Consider the following 20,806-nt stretch of genomic DNA (forward strand, 5'->3'; position numbering starts at 1 on the left):
TTTATGGCGAATAGAGGTAACACTACATCTTTCCAATCTATTTAAGGTGACTTTTTATAGCTGTGGCATATCTTATGAAAATAGTCAACGCAACAAAACAATAATCGTTGACTATTTTTTGGCCAAAATTTTATTTACCTCCGTGTGGATGATGAAAGGTTAAAATTTATGGCTCGATTATTATAACCAACACTAGTTGCGTTGCCATCGGGCAAATGCAGAACAGGACTGCATTACAACCGTTAATTTATTGAGCATCCGGAGAATAGCAAGGACAGAAGGAGAGCCAATTGTCATATCCGCGGTTTCCGTACAGATGGACAGCCATCACAATTTACTGTGGACGAAGCTATAAATGTCATCCGTGGCGCCAAGTCATCTATAGCTTGGGTCTCGACGGAATCTCTACACTCATGCTGAAGAATCTGGATCTACCTGGAGTTGAGTACCTTACTGTCCTCAAGCTGTCTTTGAACATTCATAGTACCCGATGTCTTGCATGTCATCATCGCACACGTTTGCCGTGGCTTCAAAGGACATCGCCAACCGCATCGCACGGAATCGCCAACCCCATCGCACGGAATTATCTATATAGTCGCCAGTCGTTTGTGGAATTTACGAATAAGAAGTCCAAACGCCGTAGAGTAAAACAGGGAGTTCCCCAATGCGGGATGAAGTTTCCGGCACTGTATAACCTGTACCTATCCTCCATTCCCCCCTATGCCAGACGGCATAGAGATCGTATCATATGAGTACGATTGTACGATCATGGTATCAGGCCCCCACCCATTGTTGACATCTGCGCTACGTTAAACGTCTTCCTCAAGGAATTTGCCGCTTATTTCGCTGCAAGGGATTTCGAGATCATTGTTCACTACATACAAGCATGGATTTCGTAAAAATTACTCTACCGTTGATAATTTGTTCAACTTATCCTCAATAATACACTTAAACTGGCACAAAAACAAAAAAACCTATGCTTTCTTCGTAGATTTTAAAGCTGCGTTTGACCGAGTATCTCGAAAAGCCATGATATACAAACTTCATACCATAGGAGTATCAACAAAAGTAGTTAACTTTATTGAAAAAATATATGAAGAAACTAATTTTTCTGTATGGACAGGCCAGGAACTCTCCAGTGATTTTAATACAACCACAGGTGTTAAACAGGGCTGCTTATTATCTCCTCTCCTATTTGCTTTGTACCTCAATGACCTACATGAATACATTGGTGGTGGTACCACAGTGGATGATCAAAATATTCGACTTCTGATGTATGCCGATGATATCGTCATCCTAGCTGACGAAATAGACGTGATGCAGCGTATGATACAAAAACTGGAGGAATATTGCAAAATATGGAACATGGAGGTTAACATGGAGAAATCAAAAATAATGGTATTTCGGAAGGGAGGAAAGCTTTCGAGTAAGGAAAAGTGGCTGTATAATGGAACAGAGATCTCAATTACATCGGAATATTCTTACCTGGGGTTGACATTTACACCTAAACTCTCACTCCGGAAACAAATACAGGAGAGAAATCAATTAGCCAAAAATAGCATCAACACCACTTGGAATTGTTTCTTATCAAAACCTAATGTGTCCATAAAAACAAAATGGAAACTCTTCTTGGCCATTAGTAGGTCTATACAATCATATGGATCACAAATATGGGGGTTTTCTCACTTTGATGAAGTTGACCAACTGACACTATATTTTTTAAAGAAGGTATTAAAAATGCCAAGTTTTACTCCAACGTACATAATGATGTTAGAGACTGGTGTCGAAAACGGGCATATATACACTTTGAACAACCATCTTAACTATATAACGAGAATTTTGTATGATTACAAAGATGATAGGCTACCTAAAATACTAGCCAAAAAAGTGATGAGACACGAAATATTTTGGAAAACGCATATAAATTCTTTAACTCTGCAAAATAGTACAGAAGCTTTCACGCCAAATCTGTCAAAACAATGTTGGTTACAAAACATTCAAAATCTCCTCCAAAACATACGTGCAACAAAAACAAATGATGCACTTTCAAACGCAAATAATACACACCGCTTCTACAGTAAGCTCCAACCTACTTTTGGGGGATTATACTTTGTCGAACCCTTGATGCAGGACGAACTGATGTGGATATTAAAAGCTCGAAGTGGGATGTTTTCATTAAATTCCAACAGGTTCCAAACAAATTCAAATCCAATATGTTCAATGTGTAATACAGTTGAAATAGAAAACATTCAACATTTCCTGGGTCGATGCCCAGCTCTCAAAGAATTCCGATTAATGTTCTTCCAAATGCCCATAATTAATGAATCTGATTTAATAAATATTCTCAATGGAAATGTTATACACTGGAAAAGTTTAGCCAGTTATCTAAAAACTTGTATGTTATATAGAAACCAGTTATTGTCTGAATTTAATATATAAAAGAAAGGAAAAACAAACTCGTAAATCTCTAGTATATACACTATATTTTAATAATGGACAGACGACCGAAGGTCAATGTCAAGAAAATATATACTCAATTTATTCTTTTAGAATGCTATGTTTATATTGCTATATTTATATGAAAACATTAATGAAATTAATAAAGAATACTACTACTACTACTACTACATACAAGCATGAGGTGAAAAATAAGCTGAACGTGAAAGTCAGTGTAGGAACAATTCTGACCATCAAGTATCCCAAACTACTTAAAGTTCCATTTGTCATTAGGAGGCCACCATAGCTCAGACATTAGTATATTCGCCTAAGACGCTGAACGCCTGGGTTCGAATCCTGGCGAGAATATCAGAAAAATTTTATCGTTGGTTATCCTCTCCTAATGCTGGCGACATATGGGAGCAACTTTGCCATGTAAAAACGTCTTCCCAAAGAAATGTCGCTCTGCAGCACGCCGTACGGACTCGGATATATAAAGGAGGTCCCTTATCATTGTTTCTTTATGGAATGTTTATAGGCAAATTTGCATTTGCAAACAACGTCCATAAATCACATTCCGGCATCACTTGAGGTGCTGACAAAGAAACCTTGAAAGTTATTCAGCGCCTGTGGGGCTATGCGTCAGCTATGCGACTAACTGTCTTCTCAGTTCTCATGTGGACCACCTCTATCAGACAAAGATCCTTCTCGTGCGAAGGCACAACTACATGGTATCTAAGCAGTATCTACTGAGAAGCTATCTCAGAGGCTCTCCCAATAACATCCCGACACGGCATCGCTTTGAGCAATACACGGGTTGGGGCGTGAGGTTCAGCGCTGCAAGAGAGAACTTCTAGATCAGGCGGAGAACTTCTAGATCAGGCGGATAGCAGAAACTGTAGCAGATCGACCGCCACACTAAAAAATAGCCTCTGGAAAATAGCGTTCCTCGGAAAATAGCCTACCTCGGCAAACCAGAGTAGTTCTGGCTCAATTGCGTTCCGGCAGCCGCCTTAACTTCTACAGAGCTAAGATTAATGCCAGCATGTTAGATGTACGTCCCGATTGTAACTAGGGACCACACGACCACAATTCTACTCGACTTAGAAGCAGATACCTCAGGATGAACCCCAACTTAGTCGCAGAGTTTCTAGGGCTGAATGCTTAACAAAACCCCGTGACGGGATAACTATGAGCACCATATAGGCTGGAAATTTAATCTCTGATCTGTGTGGTGGGCATCGGTAGCACGAGAATCATAGCCATTAGCTCCCGAGCGAGTCCACAGCGCGTGGCGGGTAGTTAAATGCTCCATACAGAGTAACTGTAACTATAGTCGCGGAAAATCAGCGGTATCGATCGGATAGTCTCAGAGAGAGACTGATTGACACTGGTGTTTGCTTTAAATACTAAGTGCCTATGAAGATCGATATAACAAGGCGATGTATTGGCTCCTTTATATTGCCAATGACCATCACTTTCCCGTGGTGATCGGTCCAATGTGCTGGAACGAGCTTGCTCACCTATAGGAGCTTTACGAGGAAGACGCTACCTCAACATGCAAATATGGCTAACCCAAAAACAACAACAACATGATCGATGGATTTTCTCCCAGTGGATTTTGATTCATACAAAGCTGAAAAGCAGAATGATCCAAAGAACAGAGGAACTAAGGAACGTTGTCGGGTGGTTTTCCCCCTTTGAATACTGGGAGAGAAATACTAAACAATGGGATTTTCATTGCTTTTGATGAAGAAATAGTTGTTGTTGTATCCCCATTCTTGCATGTGGAGATTACGATCCTTGGCAAGCTATTTTGCGGAGCAAGACAGTTCCAGTGCATAGACCCTATAGTTGTGGAAAGTAAGAATGAATGTTTTTGCTTTGGATGGATCGCTGCGACCGATATGCTCTTCCGACTCATAAAATCTACGATCTCATCAATCTTGCCACGCAGTCCGTTGCAGTTTAACTGCAAGAACGATACACTTCCCGGCACTGACCTGGCAATAGTAGGGCTAGGGTGCTGTCGTTGCATAAATTACCTGTGCCTGTGCGTGTGTCCCAGCAGCAGATGTTCTATAGTCTCTTTTTCCTCGACGTCCTCACAGCTTCTGAAAAAGTCGATACTTGCAACCTTCAGTCTGTCAGCATGTTTTCCGATCAGACTGTGACCTGTCATGACGGACACAATGATTAGGACGTCTGTTCTAGCCAGCGTCTGCAAAGCGGTAGACCTCTTCTAGCCTTGATTAGGCCACATAATTTTGATGTTAATGTTCACAACCTCCCTTCGTGAGCATCTATGATTCGTTCCCTTCGGGCCTGATCCTGAACATTTAGTGGTCGATTATGGATGGCAACTCAACTATAGTTGCGTTGCCAGAAAACAAAATCAAAAAATTTGTATCAAGTTTAAAATTTTTGTCAGTTTCATTCGATATTAGAGTTTTGAACGTTCAACTAGTAAATAAATTGTAAAATTTATTTGTGCAGAAATGGACATTTCTATGACAAATCTGCCCATTGGCAAATCAACTTCAGTTGGGTTGCTATCCATAACCGACCTATTAGCTTACATGTCGCTATAGATACTAAAGTAAGGAGTTAAAAATCGTAATAAATCCATAAAGGGGCTTAGCGGGGGATGATGAGTCTTCTTTGGTCTCTGAAGTGATGGACCTATAGTGATACATCAACAACTTACTTGGTTCGATGCTATCGCATTTGTACAACGAAAGTTGCGCTTAGACTGAACTAAGAACCTGGCGCTTCCGACTTGAACATAGAGAATAACACAAATCCTTTATGTTTTAACATTATTTTTCGTTTATTATCGTAAACGTTTTTATAATTATTTTCAATTTGTTATTACTTAGTAGTTATTTCTGCTGATTTTTTGTTATTTATTTAAGTTTTTGTTTGCTTTTAAGATACATATTTATTTTTTCCGGTTTTTTTTGTTTGGACAAGAGAATTAGTTGGTTGGGTTTTTACGACAAGAGGAAGAGAGATGGGATTTTAATATAATATGGGGAGGTTTTAAGTTTTAAAAACTTTTGTTGCATATTTTTATTATTATTTGTTTCATTTTCTTTCTTAAGGGTTATTTTTCAATAGTTTTTCCATAAACAAAATTAACGGACCATTTTTATGCACACAATTACAAAGATATAGTAGGTATATAAATATTGTATATAAATGAAAATATAAAAGTTTTCGTTTTTTTTTGGTTTTTTTGAATAAAAAAAAATTATGCAAAAAAAGTATATAAAAATAGTAATAATTATGAAACATTAAAACAAAAAAAAAATATATAAATATATGTGTATGGTTGTTGATGAAAGCTTCTATTCTTTTATTATTTGTTATATAATCTTAACATGTCTAATCTGAATATTTTGTAAAATTGTATACTATTAACCCCCCGTTTTCAAGTAGTTCCCCTTTGGGTGTCTAGTCAACTAGTGACAACAGTTGCCATTAAGTTTCTATGGGGTGTAACGGCAGTTCTCAATAGCGAGTGTTTAGCATTCAGGGAGCTATCTGAAAACGAGGCGTTATGTTTAAAAGAAAAAATATGATGATTATAAAAAATGTTCATACTGATTATTTATTTTCTTTTTAAAAACATGATTTTTTTCTTTGTAGGCATCACTTAACGTTATATATATATATAAAAAATGATCCAGATTTTGGGTTTGTTTTCAACAGGCTTTAAACGAAAAAGAGAACAGAAGGCGCAATGTATTTATCCAGTGTCATGTGGGGTATAGTAGTAGATGGCATTGAAAGGACTTATGTAGGATTGATTGAACTTGATGTAGAAACGATAACATCATATACATATATATATAAATATATGCAGGTGTATATTTATGTATATAGAGTTCCTATATATTTTTGTATAACAAGAGGAACCATTGAAACAATGATAATATCGTTGTTTATATTGTGATTTACGATTTGCTGTTCATCTGAGAGATAGATGCTAGTTGTTGTTCGATCTTCTCTTTGTTTAATGTATCTTTAGTTTCCCAGAGGAAGACTAGTTGGCCTTTTTAATAGAACTATTGATGTTGATGACATTGTTGTTATTGCTGCTGATGCTTCTGGTGTTTGTAGAAAAGTTTGCGGTTCAGCTTCCGCCATTTGCTGTTCTTATTGTGTTTTAAGTTCTTTACCAATGCTGTACGAAACAATTTTGGACCAATCAATTTTGGTTCTTGTTATGGGTAATTGACGCCTCATAGCCTTAAACGTTGTATCCGACATAGTTTGGTAATTCTCAGAAATGGCCAATTGATATTCATTTTCAGCTTCTTCTATAAGGCGAATAATTTCTTTAGCCATCTGCTGCTCATTTGTAACAGCTACGGATTCGCGACATTCCTTAGATGATACTAATTGCACATTACCGTCTTCATAGTAATGAACCTAAGCAAAAAAAAAAAGGGAAAATATATCGTCATTTAAACGAATTTAATTTTTTTAATACATATATGGAGTTACTGGGTTATATTTCCTTTTATCTGTTCAAGAAACAATCTTTTCATACCCACTGACATAAATCCTTATAGACTCAAAAACGGCTGAACATTAATGTGGTTCTGAAAGGAGGGGAAGGGTCCGCTCCCCTTACACTAATTTTTTTAAAGTTTAGACATAGTTGGACTCAATGTGACAATATGGGGTTTAAATGAATGGTATTGGAGAATAGATAACGAATATGGTATAAATATTCGGGTCCATGTATCTAAGAACGAAGCCCTCAAAATATCGATGGCACTTTAGATATTTTATTTTTTGTCTGAATATCGATTGATATATTTCTTATTCGAAATTATCGGCAAAGTTCAATATTTTGCACAATTGAAAAAAATTAGCGATCCGAACACATAAGACACATTTGCGCCTATAGAGGGCGCTATTTTCATCTGATTGGGCTAAAATTTTACACAATGATTTCTCTCGTGCCTTCCAACTAATGTCAAAGGCTTGATAATACAGTTGTAATTTTTTTCTAAAACCCTAAAAGATGTTCTATTTAATCTGATATTCCAAAAATGTTTTATAATGATGAAAATACAAAAATTTAATCACACGTACACTTATGCTCTTCGTTTCAGCTTGAGACAGCAACGAGTGATCTTATGCACGGGTGTATTTTTATTTTCTTTTTAAAATGAATACTTTTTTTATGTAAAAAAGGAAGGAAACCTTTTCATGATCTCTAATTACTATGCTTATATTAAAATATGTCAAACGTTTAGTCAAATAAACAATTTTTTAGTGATAGAGGCAATTATAAAAATTTTAAGAGAGTATTTTACACATACAATCTCATTTTTATTTTGTGCACCACTGATGTAAGGCAGATGAAGATGACAGGAAATCAGATGAAGATGACAGGACCTAAGATGAAGATGACAGGACCTTAGTCATCTTTGGCGACACTGTTCCGCCGGTTATTCAACCGTTAGTTTGTCATCCGCGGCGCCAAGTCTCCCGAAACACAGAGCGCAGTCGAATGCTCTACCATGACGCTGGAGAACTTGGGTGTACCGGGATTCGAGCACATGACACAGATCCTCAAACTGTTTCTGAGCACTCTCATCGATCCGACATGGTGAAAATGGGAAAAGTGACTCTCTACTGAAGCCCGAGCAAGGGGGAAGCCTACAGGCCGATCTCTCTTAACTCGCCAGTATCCATTCTATTTGTTGAGCAACAGCACGAATTATGTAGATTCCGTACGACAACAACTACCTTGCAGGCCATCACTACACGTATTAACCGCGTTCTAAATCAGGTCAAACCATGCGATATGATATTCCTCGTGGCTCTGGATCTCTAGGAAGCTTTTAAGAGGTTACGCCTTTGAGGACATTGCATTTGCTTGTGAAAACACAGCACTTTGTGACAAGATTAGAAGTAGACAAAGACAAGTCACTCTCGAACTCAGGAAGAAGGCATGATAGGATCTCAGTCACTTTTGTCGACGTAATCGTGACTGACACGATGTATCAGTTTATTCGACTGTATACGTGGTCTCTGAGCCATCAGTGGCACCAAGTCAATCAAGGAGTTGGGATTGTCCTTGTGATCTCTCCTTGATGTCTGTTAAATGGGCCGAGTGTTCCCGCTATTGAAGCCTGAAAAGAATCACCGAGGGTAGTCGCACAGACGCTTGAGGAACTACTGGAGCCTCGTTGACCATCACCGGTCCTTATGGCACTGGACCTGTCAAAAGTATACGACACGGTCAGTCATACCAGTCGAACCCCCATAGAGTGAAACAGGGATTTCCCCAAAGCTAATGATATCTTCGGCACAGTTTAACCTCTACCTATCCTCTATTCCACCCACTCCAAATGGCATTGAGACCGTATCCTATGACGATTGTACGATCGTGGCATAGGGCCCCACGCCCTTTGATAACATCTGCGATAGGATAAACGTCTACCTCACCGATCTGCCGCTTATTTCGCTGCAAGTAATATGAAGATATCCGCCACCAAGTCTTCAGACACATTGTTCACTACATACAAGCATGAAGTGAAAGATAAGCTGAATGTGGAAGTCGATGTAAAAACGTTTCTGACCATCAAGTGTCCCAAAATACTTGAAGTCACATTTGTCAGAAGTAGAAACAAGGTTTGTAAATCACTTGACGGCAGCACTTGAGGTGCAGTGGAATAATACTTAGATCTGTCACTCTTCGAACTGCGACGGATTACCCCTTCAGTTCTCACATGGACCACCTTCATCGGGAGACAAATATCCTGCCCGTTCTATCGCAGAGACCATCCCAATCATCGTCTTGTGGACAGTCATGCACCGCCTAGAGGTATAAAAGTTAGCATTCACTAAGACACGGTAGCAGAAGCGGTAAACGGCGACTGAGTAAACGTAGTCCTTGCAGATCGACCGCTGCCTATTGCAAGTTAGCCTACGTTGGCAACCCAGAGTCTGTCTGAATTGCGTACCAGCAAGGGCAGTCGCCGCAATTCCTACAGAGCTAGAACTGATGCCAGCGTGTTGGATGTATGTCCCGATAGGTTACAATCACACATGTCAATTTTACCAAATTTTACATTAATCTCCGTGCATAAAAATTAAAAACTGATAAAAGCTTGTATTTGATTTTTTTACTGTTGATCTGTTGTGACAAACAAAGGTCCCAAGTTTATAGGCAATGTTGTGGAATTGTACTTACTTGTACTTTTAAAACACCTCGCAATTCAGCACTACCAGAACCAGGTTGAAATGTTACATTCCATTGTGAACGCCATCTGCCATTCCAATAATTTTTCGGTTGAAACTGATGGTCTTCAATGCAAATCGTCAATGTTATTTGCCCAGAATGTGTTTTGCCAAACACCGAACAAACCTGTAACACAATAATTATAAACAAAATTGGCGTAAAATATAAAACATTTATTTATACATATTTATATTCTATTGGGAATCGAACCTACGACCCCCGCTCTGACAATCCGGGAACGATACCAATTCGGCTACCGGGCGCCTAACAACTGAGATTAGTTCGCCGGAATTTAAACCGTTGTATTCCAAAGGCGATAGTAAAAAATATTCGGCGACCTAGCATATTTCGGATGGTTAGGAACAAAAATGTAAATTGGTTGACCAGGAAAAAAAACTAAGACTAGTAATCTTTTCTTTTGAGTTTTCTCAAATTCAAACACAAGATATTAGGTTCAGACTTTCTTCGAATATATCAGTCCATTGTCATACCACAGTAGCAAACGACCAGGTATATATTGTACACTGAGATGGCAGCCCTTGCCAATGAAAGACTCCATCGGGTCAATCCGGTACGAACAACCGGTAGCCATGGGATTAAACTCCGAACTGATAATCCCAGCACGCTAACAACTTGGCTACCGGGACCAAAGGGGGTGAAATAGAAGATTGGGTTTCTGCTTAATCTTCCCAATCCCGTAAAAAACTCGCGTTAAAGACTCAACCTGTTCGATGTATTCCAATTGGATTCAAATTGAGGGTTGCAACATTTTCGGGTTTTTCTGTTTTGATTCGGGCGTTTGTTCGAACATTTTTTCGTATTTCCCATGACAGCCGGTTGTACGCACCGGATTGACCCGATGGAGTTCTTCATCGGCAAGGGCTGTCGTCTCAGTGTTTAACACACTGCTACAACAACAACAACAACCTGTTCGATGTATTCCAATTGGATTCAAATTGAGGGTTGCAACATTTTCGGGTTTTTCTGTTTTGATTCGGGCGTTTGTTCGAACATTTTTTCGTATTTTGCTTTGTTTCTTTGCAACCGAGTGTTGAAATAAAAGGAAAAACGAAATATCGTCAGCAATTCAAACATGTTGTGTCTTTAACTTTGTTCACTGGTCATCCCGAATTTCGCTCTAATGCCAACTCTTCTCCCTTTTCACCCTCTTTGGCCGGGACGACCAACACCATATTTCACTCGACTGTTAAAACGAAATTTTTTACGACTTGGCGGGCTAGTTACAAATATTATACTCTTGCTTCACTTTTTTATAGTTAATGTGCTAATGTAAGATCACTTTGAAATACATACGTCAAGTATGACCAATGATTCATTGCATGCTAAATAGATGTGTAAAAAATCAAATATGATATAAAATGTTTTAGAAATAGCGAAAAAATAAACATTCAACTACAGGATCTTTCAAAACAGCCCAACCATATGGGCTGACCATGACAAAATAGATATGACTATGTCTAACAAAATACCTATGAAAAAGGCGATATGAAAGTAACATTTCTTAATATTACAGGCAAAATCAGACACTTTAGGACAAATTTTAAAGTTAGTTCATATTTATGTACTTACACCATGCCTATAGTGACTGGCCGTATACGCCAAGGTTTCGATGTCTAAAGCGGCTCTCCATGATTCTGCCGGAGAATCAGCTTCCATGTCCTGATAATCACTAGCCTCCTTGCGCAGATGATCATATTTAAATGACTGTTTGGTGCGAGGATCAAAAAAACGACCACTACCTGCAAATAAAATTTGTTATCATATTGTTGTTCCAAATTTATCGACGAATTAAGTAACCGTCAGATATAAACCTACTGAGTCATAACAAACAACTATTGTTGTTTGCGTACGTACGCTTAGGTTCCTCCCTCGCATTTTCAATGCCGTCCCGCCGTATTCGTCATAACAGTGACAGTTGAAAAAAAATACGAAGGGTGGTTGGGAACATTTATTCAGTAAGAACTTACCTAAATCATTGTGTTCCGATATTACAGCATTGTGTTCACTGCCTTCAATGCGTACCGGTGTCAATTGATCTTTATTATATTGGGCAAAGGCGTGGCTAGCACCTTCTTTAAGCAGGGCATCATTTTTCAACAATTCACGTACATCGTTGAAAACTTCATTGAATTCACCAGGTGGTGCATGTAGTATGAAGTCGGAAACAATGCGTACTTTCTCTGCATCGCTTATTTGGGTATGTTCCATAATTGTGTTTATGTAGGATATACCTCCAATAATTTAAATACACTATCTTCTTTAGATCTGGTTGAGTTCTAACTACCAATGACCGGAAGGCAGGTGCAATATTTTTCGGCAGTCCGGTGTTTTCGAGTAAAAATAATGCAATAAATTATGTAAATTCCTATAAAAAGGGGAAGGTATTTTTAGATATCAATGATTTACATAGAAAAGTAAACAAAGAACTAAAAACTTGGGCTATGTTCCAATATTCTTACTTTTATCGCTAAAAAATGGATTCACCTATGACAAATATGAAGAGATGAGTAAATCGATAACCGATTACCCAAATATTAATCGAAATATCTGCATCGAAATTTACGACACGATTAACGAAATTATCGTTTAAATACAACTTTGTGCAATTACTCCATGCCAATACCCTATTACAATTGTTCTTTACTCAAGCCAAGACAACTACGGTGACAGCATGCTTGCGCAATATTATTTTATTGAACTACAATAAATGAACGCATGTACCCTAATCCAGTCATTCCGTTTGTAGGTTAGGTTAGAGTGGCAGTCTGTTTGTTAAACAGACTCAGGGTGATACCAGAGTAGCGACAGTCCAGGCCTCCTGGGAATTGAACCTACCACCCAGGGTTAACTCATTCCTTTTGTAACACCGCGAAATATTGATCTATGACCCTATAAAGTGTACAGCGGTCAAAAAAAGTATTCATCATTAGCAAAATTGATAATAAATTCACTTATTTTGGGTAATTGAAGAAAATTTAAAGTAAACAAATAATGCAGTTTTATGCAATAGTTTATTTTTCGTAATATGTTTTAAAATAAATTCAAAAAATAAATTTAATTAGCGCAAAAAATGCAATTTTATATAATAACACCAAAAACAGAACAAAAAAAGTATTCATCATTGATGTGCTATCATCAAAGTCAAATTCAAATATTATTTGGGAATCCCCCTTTTCTGTTTTATTTAGTAAAGGAGGCTTTGCCCTTGACAGCAAATATTTAATTTCATTGAAAATATAGTTTTTGTCAAAATGGGTCGTAAGCAAAACGAGGTTTCTGATGAGGTAAAAGTTTTGATAATAAAACACCACAGGAATGGTTTAACTCAAAAAACTATCAGTGAAATATTAAATAGACCACGATCTACTATACAATCCATCATCAGAAAGTGGACAGAAACGAAAACTGTTGACAATAACCCAAGATCTGGTCGACCAAAAGCACTTTCAGTTGGAGATGTGCGTTGGCTAGTGCGGCAAGTTCAGAAAACTCCGAAGACAAATGCGACCATTCTTCGTAAAAACACTATGGAATATTTAGGGAAGGAAGTTACTACACAAACAATTCGAAATACACTCAAAAGGCATAGTTACAGAGGAAGAACTGCACGTAAGAAGCCCTTTATAAATAAAATAAACCGAGTGAAAAGGCTAAACTTCGCAAAAATGTATGTAAAACAGCCCGAACCATTTTGGAAAACAGTCATTTTTGCAGACGAGAGCAAGTCTAATCTTTTTGGGTGCGATGGAAAGGTCATAGTGTACAGAAAACCAAATACAGAGCTTGAAGAACGAAACACAGTTGCTACTGTAAAACATGGTGGAGGTGGTTTAATGGTTTGGGGGTGTATGGCGGCTTCAGGAGCGGGAAATCTTGAAATTATTAATGGAGTAATGGATCATAAGTATTACATTGACATTTTAAAGAGGAATTTAAAAGATAGTGCTGTAAAACTTGGGCTTGGTAATAACTTTCAATATTATCAAGATAATGACCCCAAACATTCTGCTTTAAATACCAAGATGTGGATGCTGTATAACTGCCCCAAAGTCATTAAAACTCCTCCTCAAAGTCCCGACTTGAACCCAATTGAACATCTTTGGGAACATCTCGAACGCAAATTGAGAACGCGCAATTTTTCGAGCAAGAGTCAAATGCAACAGGTGATAATGGAGGAATGGACTAATATAGACCAAAATATAACCGCTAAATTAGTCCAATCGATGTCAAACCGTTAAAGGAAGTTATAAGACGCGGTGGTCGAATAACAAAGTATTAATTTTTTTAAATTATGTTATTTATTTTTTTGTTTTTTTGCAATGATGAATACTTTTTTTGTTTAATTTTTTGTGTTCAGCTGTAAAATGGCCCTTTTTGTTCCAATAAATACTATTTTTTTCTTTAAAAACAATGAAATTGTGTACATATATATCACACAAGCACTACTGCATCATTAGTTTAATATGTTTTTATTCCAATTGTCTTTTGTAGACTTATTAAAAAAAAAACATTGAATGATGAATACTTTTTTTGACCGCTGTACATTCTTGATCGTCATAGAGTCAATCTAGTCACGTCCGTTCCGATTACACTTCTTGAGCGCCAAGAGCGCAAAATTGCTTTCTGTGAGCACTATACAGTTTGGAACTTTGAGCTCTTGTCTGTGTGGTGTTCAGCCCAGCTGAGAGCTACCGGATTGTGAAATGCTCTATATGGAGTGGCTGCAATTGCGGTCGCGGACAATCGACGGTATCGCCTGGCACGGGATAACTATGAGCACCAGACGGGCTTGAACTTTGAGTTCCTCTCTGTGTGAGGGTGTCATCGTTATCATGAGAAGCAATGAAGAAATCCATCGGGTCAATCCGGCTGTCATGGGATTGGCTGCGGATAGTATATTGCTGCATAGGGAGTAACTGTAATTCCAGTCGCGGACAATTAGCGGTATTGAGTGAAAAGTTTCAGTGAGAGGCCGGGCGGAACCGACTCTCGTTTAAATGGTCGATACAAGGTGAGTTATTGACGCCTTTAAATAACCAAAGGGCATCACGTTGCCGTAGCGATTGTTTCCATGTTTAGGAGCTTGACACGGTTCACCGTTAGGAGCTTGACACGGTTCACCGTTAGGAGCTTGACACGGATCACATCCGCCACAAGCAAATGTGGTTACAATAATAACAACGCAATCAGCCGCATTGGGTGGAGTCTCCGTGAGATACCGTGTGGCACTGGCTTTCGCTTAAATACTGAGTGCGTTTGATGCAATCCATATCCTGATATAGTCCTCATGTAAAAGTGTATCTCGATTTAGCTTCCTCAGCACCTACAGAAAGCAATTCATATCACATATCCATATGTATTAAAAAATCTAAGGGATTTGTTGCTTGACCTCCAAGTTGTATTGACAAGACGAAGTTGGTAAGTCTGGTTCTATTTTCTATTTCTAAGTCGATCTAGCATGTGCGAGTCAAACGCGTAAAACTTGCCGCTCGAAAAAGGCAGAGATACTTCTTATTGTCCCTGGAGATTACAAATGCCATATCGGTTTAGATATAGATATATGTATCTCCCATATAAAGTGCTCCTTGGACTTTACTTCTTGACTTTCCAACAACGATCCCATGGAAGCTGGTTGTACGCACCGGATTGACACAATGAAGTCCATCATAGGCTAGGGCTGCCGCCTCAGTTTTTAACACACAACAACAACTTCAAACAATTATGCCACGTACAGTTGAAATCGGTCAACAACCTGATATAAAACACATAAAATTAACCCTGGAAGTCGAAATTGTTCGATTTGGTTGAAATTTTACACGTCGTGTTTTGTTATGTCTGTCAACATTCATGGTAGATATTGTCCAAAATTGGTCTAATTTACTTGTAATATATTTAACATACTCCAATTGTAAATAAAGGACACATGTATAGTTATATTGTCAAAATAGATTTATGTTGTTCATTTGCATGTGCAAGTGGTTTCGGTCTATACAACAAGCTCGTTTCGGTCTATATGATGGCCATTGGTTAGTTGGCGCCAATAACTTGCATTGTCGTATCGAGCATCATAGGCACTCAGTATTTAAGCAAGAGCCGGTGCCACTCGGCCTCTCGCTTAGACTCTCCATCCGATACCGCTGATTGTACGCGACTGCAGTTGCATCTACCCCGTATGGAGAATTCCACTATCTGAAACCTTTATGGTGTTATTCCAGCTAAGCGAATAACACCATAAAGATTGGAACTCAAAGCTTCGACCTGCGTGCTGCTCAGTTTTCCCGTATCGGGAAATCGATTTATATCCTGATATAGCTCCAATATAGAGCCATCTCCCGATTTGTCTTCTAGAAGCTACGTAAAGTACAACTGGGCCCTTCAACCAGGTTCATTCTGGATAAATTTTCAGCAGGTTCCATGGTGGCATATTAGATTTCATTAGATTTCATCTGTGAAATGACGATCAGACGATCCAAAAACGATTTTAGCCTTGAATAGATGTGCCTTTTGAAGGTTTTATATATAAATTGCATAGGTACTTGGCAAATGAGTGATATAGTAATTTGTAAAATCCAGATAACAGATCTCGTACAAATTTTATTTTCCATATACATACCAAAAATAGATACATGCATGATGTTAGGAAGGTTACATTTTTTCGTATGTTTCTGTAAAATTACATGTTCGACAAGTGTGCGTGTATGTATCCTCTTCCTCATTGTAAGAATCTTCTCCGAATTCATGAACATGCACTGCTTTTGTTTTTTTGGTGTAAAGACTACTACGCACCTCCATACGCAATTGTTTCATTTGTTTGTTATATTTTCGAATCTTTCCTACCTCTCTTTTTTCCAAACGATTTTCATGCTGTTTCATTAGCTCTTCCTCGCTGCCCCAGACTTCCAATGCTCGCTTCTGAACTTGTAAATGCAAATAAAGTTTCATTTCTCCCCAACGAATGTTATGCGGATTTTTTCGGCTGATGTAGCGTAGTGGAGGTTCGCGTTTATCAAAATCACAATCCTTAAATAAAAAAAAAATATATATATATGAATATATTATATCGATGGTATACAATTCAATATGCCAAATGTAAAAGAAATTCTGAATTCAACATATTTGTAGTTTTTTTTTCATACGAACATTCCATTTGAGAGAAACTTCTATCATTTAGAGAAAGCCGCACAATAAATGTTTAGCTTGATTCAGTTTAAACATGTGCACAAATGTTTCTCTGCCCCGTGCTCGTGGGAAAAAACTTCCGAAAACTTGACATACATTTCAAAAAACTGTGTTATAAAGCCAAATCTTTTTTATCGCTCAAATAAATTGATACTGATTCTCAAATATATGTATCTTGGAATATACTAACCTTTAAAAGATATTCTGCCTTTGCTTCTGTCCTTGTTATTAGGGAATGTTCTCCATCACAATCACGACATTTATCGCAGACAGAATGGCTGAAATTGTTCATCAAAAATGAATCCGCAAACATTTCACCACACATCAAACATTCGTCATAATGCACCGGTATGGAAATGGCATCATCCACTAGTGTTGGTTGATCAGATGTTGTGGCATTGCTAGATTGGGCGGCATTTTGTGATGCAGTCACTGCCTGTTCGATTAGAAACCCACCTCCACTGTCCACATATTTTGTTCCTTGCACTTTGATAACGGAACTGGTGCCATCCACAGAATTTACATCTCTTGTTTAAAATAAAAAATTATCGTTATTCTCAAGGCCATCTTAATGAATTACACATTGACTTACTTTCGATTTAGAGCGTACGGATGGCTAACCAATTTTGATTGTTTCAGGCTTAAAGCCTTGGCACGATTTCGTTCTATGCGTGCTTTTTGAGCATCTGTTAAAGAGTTTTCGGCCATTTTCTAAAAAAAATTTATTAACTGTGTAAATATAGTAAATTTGTATTTACAAAATTATGACCTATATTTCAGTATAAAATAAAAACAGCGGATTATCATCCGCATGTGACACTGAGCTACTGAGTTCGAATTTGGTAATTTTGTTGGGAAATCGCTGAGGACGCAAAGAAAAAAGAGCGCACGGCAGCAGAGCTTAACAGAAGTGCGATAAATCTACCAACAATAGTCACTCTTTTGTTGAGGACAAAAAGGTAATCTGGTGATAAATGCATAAAAAAAGAAAGAAACAGAACAACGAATGTGTAAGCCAAAAAAATTGAGGGGCTCTAGGGGTCTAACTGAAGTCCGCAAATTATTGTCCAAAAGCATCTAATGCTTTGGTATATCTCAGGAAAGTATTTCTCTAGCAACCAAGATACTCATGGTATATTCCGCGCTAATAGTTTGAATTAAAGTTTATCAAATTTTGAAAAACAATTTAGACAACTAGTGCCCAAGACGTTAAACGGTGCAATAACCATATATTTGACTTTATCGGTTTAAAGATATTGCGATGTATATATATCGATCTCTCGGCTTGGACATAAAGAACTAATGTTGTTGTTGTTTTAGCCACATTTCCATGTGGAGGTGGCGATCCTCGTCAAGCTCCTGCAAGGGAGAAAACTCGTGCCGGTCCAAAGGACCAATCGCCGCGTGAACATGGTGGCAATTTGTTTATTTAAAGCAGCCAATAACTCGCCTTTTCATATCGAACATCATAGGCACTCATTATTTATGTAAGAGCCGGTGCGTCCGGGTCTCTCACTGAGACTCTCCGCCGATTGTCTGCGAACGTTACATCTTTTCCATATGAAGCATTCCACTATCCGCAAACTGCTGATACACCCGGTAGCTCCTAGCTAAGCTTCTTGTGGTAACGACGACCACCAAACAGATCGGAACTCAAATTCCAGCATGTGTGGTGCTCATAGTTATCCCGTGCCGGAAACTTACTAAATGCTATGGAATAACTGGCTCACACACCCTAGAAAAATGACATTTCTGTTCAGGCTTAGAGCCTGGTCGTACACCATCCTAGCACTCCGCCGCTAGGATGATATACGGCCACTTACATACATACGGAAGGTAAGACTTTCTTCTCATAAATTTGAATAGCTTTTTGTAATTAAATATACAGTAGTAGGTGAATTAACCACTTTGTCAAAAAAGTTGTTGTAGCAGCTATCCCGTGAATAACTAATGTTAGCTTCAGGTTCTTTAGGGATTTCAGATATAAATCGACTTATCGAATATCTCGGTCAATAGTTGTACTACTTACATTCGACGACAATTTTTGCTTATTTTTCAAGAAATGTTTTCGTTTATTTGATTTGTTTGGAGCATTCAGCTCTATAAATACATGAAACATTCACAAGGCTGTGATACCACGATAACCGTTTAGGCCAGTGTTCACTAAAGAAGGTAAGGTATCCAAATACACTTTTAAGTCAAATGGTTTGTTTAAATTTGTTGCAGCACGTGACAATGCAAACAAAAACTAAAATGTCAATTTGACAGTGTACAGAAGTTTGACAGATGAGTGGGAGTTTCTATCCCCATTCCCACAAGGTTGTATCGTTGATTTCGTTGTTATTGGACAAGTGACACTACCTTCTATAATTGTACAATGGTTTTGGCTTGTAATGAGACGTGTGCCGTATATCAATAAAAATTAACTTTATGGGACGTTTACGTGGCGCATCATGATGCGAGGTCATTGTATAGTAGTCCTGTTTTTTCATATGCCAAAAAAAAAGTCCCGATCAGGAAGCTTACAATTCCAAAAATATAACATAGTGCCTTGAATTTTAGAAGGTGTAATGCCATCGCTGAATCTTAAATGAAAAAAAAAAACAATGTTCCTAATAGCATCACCGGGAAAAGTATGGAAGTAAACTCTTTCATGTTTAATAACCAATCGGCGCAAGATTCAAGAAGGCATTGCCAATGGAACAATAGAGGAATTTAATGGAAATGTGGTCAAAATGTTCATGAAAGGAATGTCCAATATTATAAAGTTACTTTGCTTTGACGAAGAAATTCACAAGAATTTCTTAATAATATCATTTCCATAGGATGGAAACACAACTATAGTTGCGTTGCTAGAAGATAAAATCATTAGTATAAAGTTAAACATTTTTATTTGTTTCATTTAATATTAGTTTTTAGAACGTTCAGCTACTAAGTAAATTGTAAAAACAAGGCAAACCAATACAGAATGGGACATTTTTATAACAAATTTGCCCGTGGGTAACTCAATTGAAATTGGGTTGTAATCCATAATCAACCCGTTGTAATATGCAGATGCATCCAATTAAAGCCTATAATGGAATACAACTCCATGAAAGTTGAATATTGTACTTATATTGGAAAAAAATTTATCGAATACAGATTCGCTTTAATGGTACACCGAAACAAATCGATATTTGAGCAAGGTAGATGAATGGTAGGGGTATGTCACAAACCTTATATGCCTGATGAGCCGCTTAACGAACGGCGAAACGCATATATTCAAAGAATCAGGTCCTTCAGCGAATTGTCAGTATTAACCACAAATAAAAAACTTGTGAGATAGATCCCGGTGTGTTCCACAAAAATATTTTTTATAAAAAATGTACAATGTAATATCCAATTCAGTAAAATTCTCATGTCTGTAATCTTCGTCTCTAACCACTAAAACTTTCTGATGATGTTTGTCCTTTACTTTAATACAGCTATACTTTGAAATTGGATTCTGCCAAAATAACTAAAAAATTTGAACCGCAGGCTTACAAAATTATACCGCACGAAGAATGAATGTCATTTAATTAACTTAACATGCAAAGTATCTCGCACAGAGCCTAAGAAAATCTGGAGAATTTGTACAAAATGTAATTTCAAATTTAATGAAAATATTAACAATAATGAACCATTAGCTTGGAATCACTTACTGACAGACAAACCTAAAATAGATTTTTTGCAAAAGTAAGGAGCATTCAAATACTATACATAATCTTCATGCATATAGAGATCTAATAAAAGAGCATATTTTAATAATTTTATACGTATTCATTAAATATTCTTCCTTCTGAATTTGTTTAAATTCCGATATAGTTGGAAAATATGCTATGTACTAATTAATTGTATTCTTGGAGATGTACCACGCACATTTAT

The 20,806-nt window shown here is 37.6% G+C and overlaps 3 protein-coding genes across 4 annotated transcripts; 1 reads left to right on the forward strand and 2 right to left on the reverse strand.

Moving 5' to 3' along the window:
- Positions 1-897: 897 nt before the first annotated feature.
- On the forward strand, positions 898-2,611 carry LOC131997787 (uncharacterized). The gene is made up of 2 exons (XM_059369392.1): positions 898-1,068; positions 1,124-2,611. The coding sequence occupies exon 2, from the start codon at positions 1,273-1,275 to the stop codon at positions 2,437-2,439; it is 1,167 nt and encodes a 388-aa protein (XP_059225375.1). The 5' UTR covers positions 898-1,068; positions 1,124-1,272; the 3' UTR covers positions 2,440-2,611.
- Positions 2,612-5,241: 2,630 nt separating this feature from the next.
- LOC106086686 (F-actin-capping protein subunit alpha) lies at positions 5,242-12,249 on the reverse strand. Of its 2 annotated transcripts, XM_013251456.2 has the most exons (5): positions 12,184-12,249; positions 11,692-12,089; positions 11,294-11,463; positions 9,656-9,829; positions 5,242-6,873 (listed from the first exon to the last, which is right to left on the reverse strand). In XM_013251456.2, exons 2-5 carry the CDS (start codon positions 11,930-11,932, stop codon positions 6,598-6,600), a joined length of 861 nt encoding a protein of 286 aa, XP_013106910.1. In that variant the 5' UTR covers positions 11,933-12,089; positions 12,184-12,249; the 3' UTR covers positions 5,242-6,597. The 2 variants fall into 2 exon arrangements, with proteins under 2 accessions (XP_013106910.1, XP_013106911.1); XM_013251457.2 differs by lacking the exon at positions 12,184-12,249 and having other exon boundaries at positions 11,692-12,156.
- Positions 12,250-16,283: 4,034 nt separating this feature from the next.
- On the reverse strand, positions 16,284-19,039 carry LOC106086685 (DNA repair protein complementing XP-A cells homolog). The gene is made up of 4 exons (XM_013251455.2): positions 18,933-19,039; positions 17,496-17,614; positions 17,094-17,430; positions 16,284-16,744 (listed from the first exon to the last, which is right to left on the reverse strand). Exons 1-4 carry the CDS (start codon positions 19,020-19,022, stop codon positions 16,370-16,372), a joined length of 921 nt encoding a protein of 306 aa, XP_013106909.1. The 5' UTR covers positions 19,023-19,039; the 3' UTR covers positions 16,284-16,369.
- Between the last annotated feature and the right edge of the window lie 1,767 nt (positions 19,040-20,806).

Source organism: Stomoxys calcitrans, chromosome 5 (genome assembly GCF_963082655.1).
Source record: "Stomoxys calcitrans chromosome 5, idStoCalc2.1, whole genome shotgun sequence".
In the NCBI taxonomy this organism is placed as follows: Eukaryota; Metazoa; Arthropoda; class Insecta; order Diptera; family Muscidae; genus Stomoxys; species Stomoxys calcitrans.